Source organism: Lycium barbarum, chromosome 11 (genome assembly GCF_019175385.1).
Source record: "Lycium barbarum isolate Lr01 chromosome 11, ASM1917538v2, whole genome shotgun sequence".
In the NCBI taxonomy this organism is placed as follows: domain Eukaryota; kingdom Viridiplantae; phylum Streptophyta; class Magnoliopsida; order Solanales; family Solanaceae; genus Lycium; species Lycium barbarum.
In genome coordinates, this window is record NC_083347.1 from 87,675,371 (window position 1) to 87,691,964 (window position 16,594).

General features: G+C 36.5%; 1 protein-coding gene across 7 annotated transcripts in view; it reads left to right on the forward strand.

Annotated features, from left to right (window-relative positions):
- Nucleotides 1–16,594, forward strand: part of LOC132618594 (uncharacterized) — a 64,573-nt gene that overhangs the window by 35,039 nt on the left and 12,940 nt on the right. For 5 of the 7 annotated variants that reach the window (XR_009574201.1, XR_009574202.1, XR_009574200.1 and 2 more), the window contains exons 10-22: nucleotides 2,377–2,560; nucleotides 4,298–4,409; nucleotides 4,484–4,570; nucleotides 4,696–4,834; nucleotides 6,437–6,533; nucleotides 6,619–6,681; nucleotides 6,867–6,976; nucleotides 7,718–7,822; nucleotides 8,389–8,462; nucleotides 11,512–11,587; nucleotides 13,356–13,574; nucleotides 15,481–15,552; nucleotides 16,029–16,100. Coding sequence is in view for 2 of the 7 variants with exons in the window: in XM_060333626.1 (XP_060189609.1) it covers nucleotides 2,377–2,560; nucleotides 4,298–4,409; nucleotides 4,484–4,570; nucleotides 4,696–4,834; nucleotides 6,437–6,533; nucleotides 6,619–6,681; nucleotides 6,867–6,976; nucleotides 7,718–7,822; nucleotides 8,389–8,462; nucleotides 11,512–11,587; nucleotides 13,356–13,574; nucleotides 15,481–15,552; nucleotides 16,029–16,100 (1,410 nt within the window). In the remaining 5 variants the exon portion in view is untranslated. Of the gene's footprint in view, nucleotides 1–2,376; nucleotides 2,561–4,297; nucleotides 4,410–4,483; nucleotides 4,571–4,695; nucleotides 4,835–6,436; nucleotides 6,534–6,618; nucleotides 6,682–6,866; nucleotides 6,977–7,717; nucleotides 7,823–8,388; nucleotides 8,463–11,511; nucleotides 11,588–13,355; nucleotides 13,575–15,480; nucleotides 15,553–16,028; nucleotides 16,101–16,594 lie in introns of those variants that run through there. The other 2 variants (XR_009574204.1, XR_009574203.1) reach the window with 1 other exon arrangement.

Genomic DNA, 16,594 nt, shown 5'->3' on the forward strand with positions numbered 1-16,594 from the left:
TGCAAGTTCAGTGACATGGCTCATGAGCCGGACGTGGAAGTGAGGCTTGACACACAGGTCATCTCGAAGAGATGGAGTTTCAACTATCTGGGGGCAGTAATCCAAGGGAATGGGGAGATTAACGAGGATGTCACACATCGTATTGGGGTGGGGTGGATGAAATGGAGGCTCGCATCCGGTGTTCTGTGTGATAAGAATATGCCACCAAGACTTAAAAGGTAAGTTCTACAGAGTGGTGGTTAGACCGACTATGTTATATGGGGTGGAGTATTGGCCAGTCAAGAACTCTTATGTCTAGAAGATGAGAGTGGCGGAGATGAGCATGTTGAGATGGATGTGTGGGAATACCAGGAGAGATAAGATTAGGAATGAAAATATTCGGGATAAGGTGGGAGTGGCTCTCGTGGAGGACAAGATGTGAAAAGCAAGACTGAGATGGTTCGGGCATGTGAGGAGGAGATGTGCAGATGCCCCGATAAGGAGATGTGAGAGGTTGGCCATAGTGGGCTTGAGGAGGGGTAGAGGTAGGTCGTAGAAGTATTGGTGTGAGGTGAATAGGCAGGACATGATTCTACTTCAGCTCACCGAGAACATGACCCTTGATATGATAGTGTGGAGGTCGAGGATTAGGGTAGAAGGTTAGTAGGTAGTCGAGCGTAGTTCTTTCCCATTCTCTGAGTACAAATTTTATTCTTGTGTTTTCTTATTTGTAGATTACTATTTTTGCCTTTTGTTTCTTTAGCCTCGGTTATCTCATTGTCTTGTTATTGTTTCTGCTTGTTGCAACTGCCTCTTTTGCACTGTTCTTTGAGTGGAGGGTCTATCGGAAACAGTCTCTCTTCCTTCGCAAGGTAGGGGTAAGGCCTGCGTACACACTACCCTTCCCAGACCCCACTTGTGGGATTACACTGGGTTTGTTGCTGTTGTTGTTGTAAATTGGTCATGCCTAAGACGTTTGGAGATTTACTAGCTTGTTGGAATTTCAGTGGAGGAGTTGTAAATAAGGATAGTTGGTGGGAAATCATACCTGGGTGCATATGATGCACTATTTGGAAGGAAAGAAACTCATATTTTGAAGGAGTTAACACCCCAATTCAGAAATTCAAGATGAACAACCTACTTTATTTTTCTTTTGGTGCCAAGGAATTTTGTAAGTGACATAGAAAATCTCTGGTAGGCATTATAGAATCTTTGTAAGTAGAACAAAGACATATTTTTGGGGTTTTGGCTGGCTTTTGTAAGTTGTAAAGATGACTCTTAACATAGTCTTTGTGCTAAATATTTGTATTAAATAAATTGTTACCTTTCTCAAAAATAAGTCTACATCAAGGAAGCATTAAAGGGCAAGAGTTGAATGCAAATCCAACTATCCGAAGCTTAGACCTTTGCCCATACAAGGAAAATGCCAATTAGAGCCAATGTTTGGGAAAAAACGAACTTAATCAATCACAAACAACGATTCAAAAAAAGAAAAAAAGAATGTTCTTAATCTATCAAATAGTAAACACGGCACACGACAAGGAAACACACCTTGATATTGCAAGTTCCAAGAGAACTCAAGGAATATAGTCTTCTCAATAATGAGTAGCAATCTATTGATAATGATGACAAGTGTAAAGGTTTTTTACACCTACACAAGAGTGTTTGTACTAGAAAAGAAACCCTAAGGCCCTTCTAAATCGGCCCACCTGCTAATAATGACCTCAAGATAAGCTAATAGAGAAAACTTAAACTTGTGACAAACATATCTCTTATAATTATAAATTCCTTTGGTTTAACTAATAGAACTTGTCCCAATTCTACTGAAGTTAGCAATTGATGAGTGTTTTTCCTCACAAGCCCAAACCGAATTGACCAATCGTGAGTCTTCTGGTCTCCTTGAAACCCATATTTGGTCCAAGGAGCTCCTCGACCAATCCATTCATGGCTTTAGCCCTTGTAATTGGGACCACTTGGCACTTGGATCTCTTTGCTTGCAACTTGATCTAGCTGGCTCGTATCAATCAAATAGTGGGGTTCTGGTCGTACAAGCACTGGGAGGTTTCTTTACAGAGGGCTTAGTTAGCTGTACCATTGTGTGTTTAGTTAGGGGTGCAATATAGCGAGATCAGTTTCTTTTAATACAATAAGAGGGATGGAAGGCTTACATATGGTGCTAACTCATTGAGCTACTTCATAATATCTGCTAGACTGATCTTCACCACCACTGGAAAGCTCTACATCCTTAATTATTTTGTTTTGCTCTAGGATAAAATGTCCATTCTTTTAAATACCTATTGATTCTATTTTTCCTGTCAGATGTTGGATTGTTCCCACTAGACATTCTAGCTACTAATCTTTTTAATGATTTATGTTTGCTCTCTTCATTATTTATAGCCTGGATCCTCCTGGCGGGGTATACTTGTGTCAAGTGGCCACATCCGGTGGCTGTTGAGCTTTTATGAGGCACTGAGGCAGAAGTTTTCATGTGAAGGATACTGGATTGATTGTCCTCTTGCAGTCTCTGCTCGAAAGCTTATAGTGCAATTCTACTCCTTGTCAGGAACAGTATTTCCATCTGGTACTCATACTAGTTTGCCATCAAGTTTGTGGTTACTTTTCTGTTTATTACATTATTCTTGACTCATGTGATAGATGTGATACATCTTTGATTGAAATTGAGGATGTTTGTTCTTCATGATTGTTAACTTGTTTATTAACGCTAATCGAGTATTGATCATGTTGATAGTACCCTAAAAGTGTGAATGCTATTGCGAATATGGAACTTTTCCAGCCTAATATATTATGTTATGCTGGATCTGCACTCCAACTCCCACTCTTATTTCATGCCTGATAAATCTCGGACTCACTCATTTTGGTACAAAGAATTATATCGTCAGCCTTTTGCCATTTGTTTCATCTTTTTGTTCGATTGCTGTGGCTTAACTTCATATAATTTGTTTCAGTAATCTCTTAGGTAAAGTTGGAAACTTTTAATAATTTCCTGAAGTTTGTAATTTTGAAACCCCAATCAAATTCTTTTCTTGTATTAAAAAGATGAGACTTCTCAAAGGTTTTTGTGAAAAGCTGTAGAACTTTAAACTATGCTTATAACTTTCTCCTACTCTACCTCTTATACTTATCACGAGTAGTGGCGGATCTATGTGGTGGGCATGGGTTCACGTGCACCCATGCTTTCTTTCTCCGACCATGTATAGTAATATTGTAGCTCTTCAAAGGTACTTAAATATAAATGTGTGCGCTCAAACTGAAACAGTATAATGTGTGCGCCCAAACTCAAACAGTCATATGGTGGCAAGGGTTATTGAGTGCACTTCTATAAGTGAGGCTTCTTATTGGTTTTTTTTCCCTTTCTTTGCTAGAATTTGGTCCACCAATGGGGATGGGTATGTCTGACGTCCCTTTTTGTGTTTTAATTAAGTATTCTTTTTCCTTTTTCTTTCTTTTTATTTGTTTGGCTTATTCTTTAAAATTCCCATGTCCGACACATTTAAATTCCTGTTCTCCCTTTGTCACTGTAAAGAAGGGGAGCATTGGCGTAACTAGTAAAGTTACTGCCATGTGACAATGAAATTACGGGTTCAAGCCGTGGAATAACCTCTTGTAGTAATGCAGGGTAAGGTTGTGTACAATAGATTCTTGTGGTCCGGCCCTTCCCCGGACCCTGCGCATAGCGGGAGCTTAGTGCACTGGGTTGCCCTTTTTTTTCCTTTGCCACTGTAAATTTTTTATAAAATTAAATGTCTATATTAAAACTAGTTGCAGTGGAATATGTAGCATATAGTCAATGGATTCAATTGATCCCATCATTTTCGACATTGAGTATAGATATATATGTTTAAAAGATACTAAAATTTCAATAAATAATAGTTTTGAACCTTTAATTTCAAACATGTAATGGATTCAATAGTAAGAACCTAAAGGTTGAACCCATCAAATTTAAATCCTGGATCCGCCTCTTTACAATAGTGCACCCATCATCTTCAAATCTTGTATCTCCCCTGATCACGAGGAAGGAAGTATCTCAGGAAGTAATCAATTATGAACCTATGATCTAGTTTAAGTGCCATTATTATCTTTTTAGTGCCTTTTCTTCTCATTTTTCACCTCTTACTGTACACTTATTTTGACACTTGGAGGATTGTGAGAACTTGATATATGAATTTCTGAAGAAAAAAAAAAATCATCTTACTGCTTTTATGTTAATAGTGAGTGGCAGCTATGTCTTGATTATTGCTTCTTTCCTTCTTTTCCTGTTTTCCCGCTCTTACGTTAATACCTCTTTACATGGATGCAGATGATGGTAATACTCAAAAACAGCACCTTCTGCATCTCTTATCTGGAATTATACCATGGATAGATCCGCCTGATGTCGTTTCAAAAGCAATAGAGAATGGCAAAAGTGAAAGGTTAGCATTGGCACCAATGCCCGCTTATTTTCTATTAATGTGCTACACTTGACCTAGTTTTCAATTTTGTCCAGTGAATTCCTTGACGGATGCCGAGCCCTACTATACATGGCAACTGTAACCACCCTGCCAGTATTTGATGAACTGCTGAAGTCTCTAAGGTCATTTATATATATTATATTGTAACCATCAACACTCATGCTTTGTTGCAGTTTATTGGTTATCCTTCTGTTTTTCTCTGGTGAGAATATTTGATTATGTTAATCACTTCTGCTTTAATGCTCAGGCCTTATGGCACTCTTAGTTTGTTGTCCGCCTTGATGTGTGAAGTCATTAAAGACCTTATGGCAAACCACACTGAAGAGGAGACGTGGAGCTGGGTAGCACGTGATATCTTGTTGGATATTTGGACTACACTTCTGATGGTATTTCTTTATACAGCTTCCACTGATGTTACTGGAAAAATTATGGGTTTATGATGTTATTCAGCATGCTTGATGTGCATTTAAGCACTGAAGTTAGTTGCAGTGTCGATTGGGTGCTTCGTCTCGCTATGCAACATTTCAGTGCTAGCACCAGAACACTACTGTGTGTGCACCCATGCGACCAAGGGCTCCCTCTTGAAGAGAGAGGCACTAAATGTTAATTGTTGCTCGTGAAGCGATTTTTTAATTGATAAGATGTATGGATGAATATGCTAGTTTTAGCAATAAGAATTTATAATTAAGTATAAGAAACTCATTGCTAAAAGTGAAAGTTGAAGCTGCATATTTACTTTTTAATTTAAATTTTTATATGGTCATTAAATTTCAATCACATATTACATTTCATTGTAGTTATTTCCCATTCTGTTGTCCATATAGTTGGTGTTTGTTTTATTGTGTGTTCTCTTATGCTCCCTCCGTTCCAGTTTATGTGGTAACATTTCCTTTCCTGCTGTTCCAAAAAGAATTGCACCTTTCTAAATTTTGAAAAGATTAACTTAACTTTTCGATTTTACCCTTAATGAGAAGCTTTATAGCTACAAAATGTTATGGAATGTTTAAGACCACAAGTTTCAAAAGTCTCTGTACCTATTTTATGACACCCTAGCTTAGGAGAAGAGGCCCACATTAGCAAACCATAGGAGAGATGCTGGGTATATAGGTAAGCAAGCCTCCCATCCTAGTGACACATTTAAAGGCGTGAGGGTCTAGACCTAGAGCGGACAATATCACTAGCGTGCTAGACTGTTACATATTCAAATGTTGCCGTATAAATTGGAACGGGCGGAGTATTATGTATGTACCTTTTTTAAGTTTGTGCTTTTCTTCACTAAAGCGTGTGCAGCACTTTAAGCCCCAACAAACATGACATTTTTCTAGGCTTTCTACATTTGTCTGCTAGGCTTATCCTAGTTCACCTATTTATTATAGCAGAAGAGCGAACATAATTCTGTGCAAACGAGGAATTAAGAAGTCTGCATAGGGGGCAATAAGTGTAAAGTATTTTTGAGCAGAGCCCTCTCTCTCTCTCTTTTTTTTTTTTTTTTTTTTTTTTTTGCATAAGGATACTAGCTTAGCTAGTAAGGAAGATTGAAAAATCAAAAGGTATTGCTTCAAGTGTTACAGACCCTGAGCCTATTTTAGAATTTATTTGCCACAGGATACAAAGATGTTGGTGGTGCACTGTCTCTCACTGATTTTATGTGGTTATGAGATTCTTTTTTGTTTCCTGAGTATATAAATGTCTTCCCTGTTTAAAAATGCCAACCTGGCTTCTACACTTTGAAGATTTAAGTGTGTATAGCATTAAATATCGCATAGGACATCACAGCCTACTAATGGTATGGTTTGTGTTGATGAAAGTTCGTAGTTAAAATATGTAAATGCAACTTTTCTGAATTCAGATGGAGATCATTATATATACGTACATATACTATAGGCACACACACATATTTGTATGTGATCCATACACACACACCTACACCAATAGTCTTAAAAATATCTGGACTCCTATGTTTATATATTTGTGTACAACATTTTCAGCCTTTGGATGGTTCTATGAGCCATGCGGTTATTCCTTCAGAAGGGATTAGTGCTGCATCTCATCTCTTTGCCCTGATTGTAGAGTCTGAGCTAAGAGGTAATTCTAGATCTAACACGAATATAAGTTCTTGATTTAAAGTTCTTACTGTCTTGGTCACTTTGTAACATGATCTCTTCTGTAGCTGCTTCTGCATCAGCCTTCAGTGATGAGAGTGAGACTGATTATCTTCAGGCTTCTATTGCTGGTAGTTGAATATACTTCATTCATTTATTCGTTTAAGCTTCTTTTTCGGTTCCTCTTTTTAATGTCTATAATGATGTTCCAATTGTCTTCGTACTTTGTTATCCTTTATATCGTCGTAGTTGTTTCCTTTCTTTCTTTTCTTTCGTTTTTTGCACTTATTTCTTATTGGCTTATTGTTGTTTTTAGCCATGGATGAAAGACTAAGTTCATATGCACTTATAGCTCGAGCAGCTATTAATGTTACTGTTCCCTTACTGACAAGACTCTTCTCTGAGAAATTTGCCCGTCTACAACAGGTACTTCGTCACCTTAACCTCTTCTGGTATTGAGCTTGGGGAGCGGTATGGTCACTCAGATGTACATTCACTTAGCAAAGTTATTCCCTTTCAGAATCTATCTTTTCAACTAATTATCTTTTTAGATTTCTGAACATCACTTAGCTTTCCTCAGTATTTTAGTTATTGGTACAGATCTTTGAGTTCCTGAAAATATTGGTATTTTCGAAATACTGTTACATGTCAAACTCAATCAACCTGCTGCCTTTGTCTTTCTTCTGGAAGTAATACCATCTAGGAGTTTAATTGTTGATCCACTATTATTGTCTATCTGCATTTCCAATTGCCAAACTCCTTCCTAGGAGATCTCTTCTCCATTTTCCCTTGGTGTTGTCTTTTCTTCTTTATCTACCTTTGAAGTCTCTTTTCATGTTAGAAGAGTCAACTTTTTGATCAAATGCATGTCCAGTATAATTATGTTTATGGATTTTGCTAGTTCAGTAAATTCTTTATACAGGTAATGCTGACTTGCTGAACTCTTTCCTTTTACGTAATTATTTGTTTACTTGTTGGCAACTTTTCCAGGACGTATTGAGCACCTCATTTTTCATATTTTCCCCCTTCTATGTAATCCATTTGTTTTATTAACATAGCACTTCTTGAAATCCCTTCCCCTGCACAGTCTTACATGTCTGCTAATTATATGTACACATGTGTATAAGTTTCTGGGTGTAAGCAACACTTCCTTCTTGTCATGTGTAGGGCAGAGGCTTTAGCGATCCAACTCAAACTTTGGAAGAGCTCTACTCACTTTTGTTAATAACTGGGCATGTTCTAGCTGATGAAGGACAGGGTGAAACACCATTGGTAATGAAAATCCTTTTTTATGCTGGTGATTTATTCTGAGAGATTTTTATGCTGGGATATGTTGATTCAGGAAATCCATTGAGACAGCATTACTTATTGCATTAATGGAATACAGGATTACTTCTTTACTTGCTTTATCATTCTTGTTCTAAATGTCATCAGTGTGCTAGCTAGCCTAAACTTTTTGCTTAATGATATCGGACAATAATTTACCTTTGAAACCATTTGATATGATTTTAAGATATTCTCCCTGTGCCTTAGAGTTCCCCTTCTTTAACACCTCCCTTTGGGATGGGAGCAGAGAGGCCAATGCAAGATTAGGCAAATAAAGGAACGGGATCATTGATTTGTGTGCATTTATTGCTTTATTTCTCTCTTTTCCAGTATAAATATAGACATGCTCAATTGTACACGGCCTGCATCTGCTTACACTGCATTAGTGGTTGCTATGAGTTTCTGGGTTGTCAACACTCGACACAATCTTTGATATATACTATTTTATTTTCCCTTGTGATTCCATTTCCTATGGTTCTGCACATGGGGTGAAGTTTGTTATTTCTCATTAGGTGCCTGATGCTATACAATCCCAATTTATGGATGTTATGGAGACGGACAAGCATCCAGTTGTCATACTTTGTGGGTAATTTTCTTACTTCCTTTTCCATGGATAGTTCAAAAAGTAGGATATGTAACCATTATCTATCACTATTGACATGTTGTCAATAGCATGATCTAGCTCTTATAATGGATATATCACTTCAATTTATGTGACTTGAAGGCTCCCTTGTTGCTTAACATGCAATGTATTGACTAATTCCACCCGGTATCTGGTATCTCCGAGCAACACAATTAGCGGGTAACTCTACCCACCAAGGCTTGAGTTGATAGGAAAAAATCACCTAGTATTTTTGTTTCCACTGAGAACTTCATTGGCCACTAGGCCACACCCTTGGGTGCCATGCGAAGTATCAATCCTTAGAGTTTCTTAGGGTACATTTGTTTTTATTAAGATTTAAGACATCGGAATACACATCTATATATTAAGATCCTGTCTCCAGATCTGAATTTTAACCGTCCTAGTTAGAGATCACTGTCCTAGTTGAGTTTTAACACATCTAGTTGGAGAATGTTTTTCCCTCCACAGCTACTATTTGTTTTAGGTCTTATTTTAACCGTCCTAGGTTGCCTCTTTCTTGCCTTCCATCATTTGGAACAAAAAGTTTTCCCTAACATGACAGTTAGATGGTCTTTTGTTCATTCTTCACTGAGCATTAAATACTCAACTATGTTGCTCGGACTCTTCAAAAATGTGGACGGGTGCATGTCGGATACTCCAAAAGTAGTGCATTTTTGGAAAATCTGACACGGGTGCTGCAACATTGTTGGAGAGTCCAAGCAACATAGATACTTTCCTCCTAACAGGTGTGTGGTTTTTGAGGCAAAGAGTCTTATTTCTCATTTGCTGCATTTCTCACAACCTGGAGAATGGAGATCACTGATGGTAATTTCTTTGCGTCAAGATGAACATCGTGTTATTCCATCATATTTAAGTGAATTCTAGTACTCCGTGAAAGTACAAGAGGGGGGGAGGGGTGAATTGTAAGCCTGTTAAAAATCTAGTCGACTACTCTTTGGTTCCAGTCGACTGATAACAAGACAGCCTGCATGAAATTGTTAGTCGTTCTATTTAGACAGGTATTAACCACAATAAATGTAAAGGTGCGGAATATAATATGAGAGCAATAAAATAAACGACACCAGGAATTTTTATACTCATTCTTAACCAATGTGGTATCCTAATCCTATCCCCTTGGGTTGCAAGGAAGTTATCTCTTTAAGCTCTTTGTAGTTTGAGTTGAGTACAACCTTTGTGGTTTTCCGCGTTCACCACCAACGTTTACAAGGTTGTTTTTCACTTGCTCAGCATCAACGAACAAGGGTTTGTTTTGACTAGCTCACCAACAACGTACAAGATTGTTTTCACTCACTCACCAACAAGCAGCAACGCCGGCTCATCAAAGAAACAAACAATGACACAACCTCTGAATACAATGCCTCACCAAACAATATTTTCTCTCCTCTTTTTTGAGTACACAGTAAATTACTAGAATTACAATGCTTGTTAAAAGTAGAACAAAGAACTCGAGGATGATTGAGACGAAAGTATGTGTGGCTGCGTGCTTTTCTCTTTGTCAACTTCTCGTATTTATAATCTTCAAGATTTCTGACCGTTGCACCTTTATGGAATGATTTAGAACTTCTATAGAAGATCTCATTCCATATATAGCTTCTTTCAGTTGTTATGCCTTGATCTTCGGCCTTAATCTTGATTCATCCGATTGCAAGTGCTTGTCCAAATTCACTTTGCTTCCCAATCTGTGCTTCTAATGTGGTGGGTCATTTGTGTTTATTCCTTGTAGTGTAAAAGACTTCTCCTATTGTAGTAAATCATTAATGCTCCATTAATATGGTAAGTGTTTACCATTTCTATTCTTCTCCACGTTAGATCCTTTTTACTAACCAAAAGTAGATCTTTTATGTTTGTTTCCTTGATAGCCTCATTGGTTAAATCTTCTTTTCCATTTAAATATTACTCCCTTGACATCTTCAATCAACAGTCTTCCTTCTAAAACTATAGTAACTCAATTGTTACTACTGTCTCAACTTCACTCATTGACTCCTTGCTTTTCATCTATTTTTATTCTTCGATTACGGCAAAGATTTTCTTCCGTGCTCTTCATGGTATCTTTTCAAAATTGTAGTACCTCACTCAATATTTCCTTTCAATAGTCAATAAATATTCACCCATAACTTTTAAAAGATTTGATACCATGATAGATATCTTTATTCGCGAAGAACTAATATTCTTCTCATTATTATTTTTTAACTCTTCTTCTGGCTTTTACAAGTATGAGCTCTTATTAAAGCAACCCCAGAGAATTTCAAGATCCTCTTCATTTCACCGTGGATCTTAATTTATATTAATTTGCATGTAGTCACATTCATCTTTTAGAATTTTGATCACTCGGAATGTGGACTCTTCTGTGAACTTGAGGCTTCTGGCACTCGATACTCCACAGATTTTGGACCTTCCTTAAGTGACAAAATGATCTTGATCTTTTCCTTTTGTAAAATATTTTCCTTCCGTGGGATCGTAGTAAATATTCTGTCCATGATTCTAGTACCTTGATTTGGGCAAGTCTTTTTCTTCCATATATTCTCCCATAATTCTATTTCATAATATCTTCTTTTCCATTTGTGACCATCTCAAAAAAATAATATCCTCTTTTCCATATTTGCTTGGATCTTCACCAGATCCTTCTTCATCAAACAAACCTGTACCAAAGACAAATTTACCACAAATGTTCTTTCATTAAAAATAGGTGAAACCTCAGACCTAACAGTCTGTATGTCCTGCAGCTTTAACACATATAAGTGGGGCTAAGCTCCGTAAAAATGTAACGCTAGTAGCTGTTTGCTGTATCTCATCAGGATTTAAAATTTTCAATTGTGGCATATGGCTCCAAATGATTGAGCAGGAAATTTAATAGTTCGTGTTTACTTACTGAGTTCATTATCAGCCATACAAGGCAGACTTGTGGTCCGCCAGTGTTCTACCTTCTCTTTATTTTTAAGATTGCCGTATTTGTATGCAACTTCCTACACTTGTTTTCTTTTGTCTGGTGCAGATCAATAATAAAATTTGCTGAGCAGAGTTTAAATTCAGAGAAGAGAGCGTCGTTCTTTAGTCCAAGGCTAATGGAGGTAGTTCGTCAAAATTTCTGCTCTATTAAGATCTTCAACATGAATAGTTCTGTCATCTGCCATGTATCCTTAATAGCTCAGCATTCTCCATCCTGTCATGTCCTTTGATAGACACTCCCTCAATCCTCAAATATGTGTGAAGTACTATTTCTATGTGAACCCAATAAGACTATTTTCATGAAATTATGCTAATATTTAAATCCCTTTCTCTCCATATTGATTATTAAGTTCCACGTTATCCACTCTGTCTTAACTAGGCAACAACTGGAAACCCTCAGGGATTGGCCTGGTGGCAATTGACTTGAGCCTTGGGGTGCTCCCTTTCAAGGTCTCAAGTTCGAAACCCGCTGGGTGCAAACAATTTCTGAGGGCCATCGGACTGGGGCAACCCTGAATTACCCGTGGTGCACTTGCGGGAAACTCCTTGCCGAGGGCCTGTGCACCCCCGGGATTAGTCGGGGCTCAAAGAGACTCGGACACCCGGCGCTAATCAAAAAAAAAAAAACTAGGCAACAACTGGAAAAAAAAGAGGAAAGAAAACAGGTGATTGGCATGATAAGTTCATGCATCAACCAAGTGCTGAGCAGGAGAGAGGATTTGTTTTTAAACTCACATGGCGGTCAACTCCCACACTAACTTCTGCACTGTTACCTTCTCTATATTCTACGTTTGACTTGAAAAGAAGAGACGAGAGAGGTTGTATGTTTCATTTTTGTTCCTTATTGTTTTAGTGAAAGTAGATAATCAGAAGAACCAGGAGAGTGTAAACAATTGACTTTTAGTATAATGTTTTCCATTTTATTCTTTTCCATATAGCTTTTAATTATTTTGAGGCGTAATTGGTTGACGTAATATAATATTTAAAAGTGCTTGTCACTCACTAGGTTGGTGAAATATTCTTCTTGATTGCAATAAAATAAATAAAACAAAGCCTTGGGACGTGATAGTAAGAACCACTTTTAAATTCCCATAATAATTCCTTTGAGGGGTTGTTTGGTTGATGATTTAGTTATACAGGAATTTTAATGCATGGATTCTTATACAGTGAATAATAATACGAGGATTGTTATGGGGAGAATAGATAATACGAGGATTGTTATATAGAGAATAAAAATGCATGAATGGTTATACGGTGAATGGGATCGTTATTTAGGGTTCTTATCCACGTATTGCTAATACACGTGTTACTTTTTCCATCTTCTATACCATATAAAATAGTACATATATTTTCACATAAGGTTTGGTTTTCGATATTAAAGTTCGCTTAACTTATGTGGATGTTTGTATTAGAAACCAGACATCGTATAAAGTTATATGGAGATTAACTAATGGCATAGGGTTTTGTCTGTTATACCAAACGTTTAATAAAATAATACGATTTTTATGCCTTGACTATTTTTGCTCATACTATGTTGGACTCTAACATTAATAAAATGAGACCTGAGTGTTTGATCGGGAAAGCCATTTTACTTAGCTCTGTAACTCTGTGCTGTCTCTCAAATTGGACTATAAAATTTGAGCCCAAATGATCCTTCTAACGAGGTTCATATGTCAATAACTTTTTTATCTATGCTTTTCAAGTTTTATAATTCCTGATCTGTTCTGATCCTCCAATGTGGTGGCCCTTTGAAGGGGATTCCTTTTAATACTTTAATTCTCAGCTATCAAATTTTTCAATATACTTCAATAGTTATATATTCTATCTTCAGTACTTGCTTATATTTTTTCATGTTACACACTCAGGGTTACATGTGTTCATTTTGTCCAGGCAATTGTATGGTTCCTTGCAAGATGGTCGGCTACTTATCTGATGCCACCTGATGAAAATAAGGAGAATGCATCTTCAGATAATCTCAAGGCAAAACATCACAAAAAAGTATTGCTTAATTTTTGTCAAGAGGACAACCAGGGGAAAGCTGTGCTTGACCTTATTATTCACATTTCAATGACATCACTCATTTCATATCCTGGAGAGAGGGATTTGCAGGTATTCAAAGTAGAACAGCCTTTTGGTTCTAGAATGACCTTACTGTATTCAGGCATCATTCAATGACCGCCATCATCCAAAATGTCCACATGTTCGCTTTGGCCAGTCCCAAAACTTTGCACTTTCTTGAGAAGGAAAATGCAATTTGTTGTCATAATTTTGTGATTATATCTCTTTTAACTGGTCCCTGTGTATTAATTGTTTAAGATTTTGTTTTTGAAAGTACTATTTGATTCTGTTTATTTTTCCAAAAGCAAAAACAAACAATTGCTATTTATCCTCAAACACAAAACTGCTCATTTTGTGCCAAAGGATGAAGGATTTTGAGGTATGAGGATCAACCTATATATTGATCTCATAATATTTGAAGAACAATTTACATATACAAAAACTACATAAAAAGTATTTATGAGAAATTTTTATAATTAAAATATTTAAAATTATTTAAAAAATTCTTAAAAGAAAAAATGTTCGATTCCTAAATAGTAATAGTATCATAAAGTGGGACAGAGGGACTGCTATCTTTTAAACAGGGTCTCTTTCAATGCACTCTTTCCTTTTTCTAAAAACAAGTGGGAGATTAAAAAATGGGTGTGAGCAGTTCTGGACAGTATATGTGAATTGTTTATTTTCTTGTGTATATTTCCCCATTAATCTCCTATCAGCTTAACAACAGCTGTCTCTTCTTGAAATTGTGTCAAATATATCATGTATGGCTAGAACAATTTTAAGGCCGCCAGTGGTTAAAAAGAAAGAGAAAAGTTGAAATCAATTTAAGCTAGAGGAAAAACAGATGGCAAGCAATAATACCAAATACCATGCACGAATTCTTAAGGTTCTCATGTTAGAGGTATTGTGTTGTAAAAGACAAGTTGTGTAGTATGGAGTTATGATAACCTTGAATTAAAAATAAAAAGGATGAAGTAAAAAATTACATCAATAAAGGAAAAGCTTGAAGTTGACCACAAAAAAAAGAAGGAAAAGCTTGAAATGACCTGTTAGCTGAGTCAATCATCAGAATGTGTAAGACATACCATAAGGGACCAGTATGTCAATAACACCTTTGACTAAAGCTTCAAAGTAAAAGCTAACGGCTGAATCATCCTTAACTTTGACTAATCATCTGTAAAATTTACAACTTTGCTATGTTACTAAAATGGTTGGTGAAAAGTTGTTCTTCTCGTTTAATATTATCTCATTATGAAGTTATTCATTAATAAGGGAGGTAAAGTTTTTCTAACCAAAATATTGCAAAAAGTATGGAAACAACCCATTTTGAGAGAATTCTCTAGTTTATCATCAATCAGTAAATCATGAATCGGTTTTGCTTCTCTTGGATGTTGTGATCCTAGAACATTTTACTTTCATGGAATTTATGATCAGTTCAAAACTGTTTTTAGCCTATGTAGTGGAACTTTCCTGTGGCTTTATTATCCACCAAGGTACTAATTCTCTATATCTTTTCTAGTTCTGCTTCTTATATCCAGATTATTTCTTCTCCCTCTCAATCATGTTAAACTAAAATTTCAATTTCTTAAATTTGGTGATATTTCTTAATTTTACATAAAACTGTGAAATTCAGGACCAGGTAATAATAATATAACAAACAACCACAGTATCTCCATTAATATATTGATAAAGTGGTTTACGATAAATATATGGCAACTGTCTGTGAATTTGGGTAAATGCCATCACCGTTCTTATTTTCTATTAGAGCATCCTGTCTCAAACAATAATCAGTTTTTGTCGGTATGATAAACAATATCAGCACATCAATGTTATCTAAGGAACTCGCTGCTATGATTGAACTTCTCTAGTGTTGTTTTCTGTAATCTGTTATTTTCTTGTTGTTTATTGAGGCAGTTCGTTACAGCAGCTCTGATACACTTTACTTTCATTCTTATAGGCACTAACTTGCCATGAGTTGCTTCATGGACTTGTTCGGCGGAAGAATGTTTGTGTGCACCTTGTTGAATTGGTAGGTCCTAAGATGAGTAGTACTATTTCCATATCATGTTTGAACCCTTGATGAGGTGGCCCTGTTTCTTTTAGGGTTTTAATTTTGCGTGAAGGGTTCCATATAAAATTGCATGGCATTGGGTATCTTCCACAAACCAATTATGTTTCCTCTTGTTATTGCTTATGTTTCTGCTGTCAATTGTGGATTGAGATTTTAGTTCTTAGTACTATCTCATCCGCCTTGTGAACTGAGCGTTGTTGTTTGTTGTTATTTAATCCTATCTCATCCGCAATAAATGGAGATGTTGATTAAAACAAACAGTATCTATGTTCTATATTGTTTGTTGCACTCCAAAAAGTTTAAATGGTTAGAGAGTGAATTTATGGCCGGCTTAATTTCCTTCTGCTGGAACTGGTGAAGTCATCCTGGATTCTTATTCAGCAGTAATGATTAGAATATCATGTTTATCCCAATCTGCATTATTTGTCTTGCAGGAGTCTTGGCGTGAATTGGCAAATACTTTTGCAAATGAACAAACTTTATTCTCGCTAAATGCTGCTCACCAGGTATCAAATCCATAGTTACGATTTTGTTTTGTGAAAATAGATCAACTTAATTGACAATGTACAAGAGGTGGTTTATATATGTTATGATTTTGTTTTGTGAAAATAGATCATTGACTTAATTGACAATTTACTAGAGGTTTACCTTATATAGGAGTCTTAGGCTACTATAATATGGTAGGTAATCAATCCCTATACTAATACGGTAATAAAATATTCTATAACTAAATTCTTAATAGCCTAAGGTATCTTGTTAAATATTCTATATGATTTTCCCTATTCATATTCACTTTATATTCTGACATGTTCCCCCAGGCTCCACGTGCGGAAACCAAATTGAGTTTGGTTATTTTGGAAACATGGAAAGTTCACGCCTAAATCTTGTTGGTATAGTGGACAATCACAAAAAATATAATTGGTGCTAGAATTCTTCCCCCCCCCCCCCTCCCCCCCACCCCCCCCCCCCCCCCCCTGGAAAGCAGTTGGTAACTGCAAAA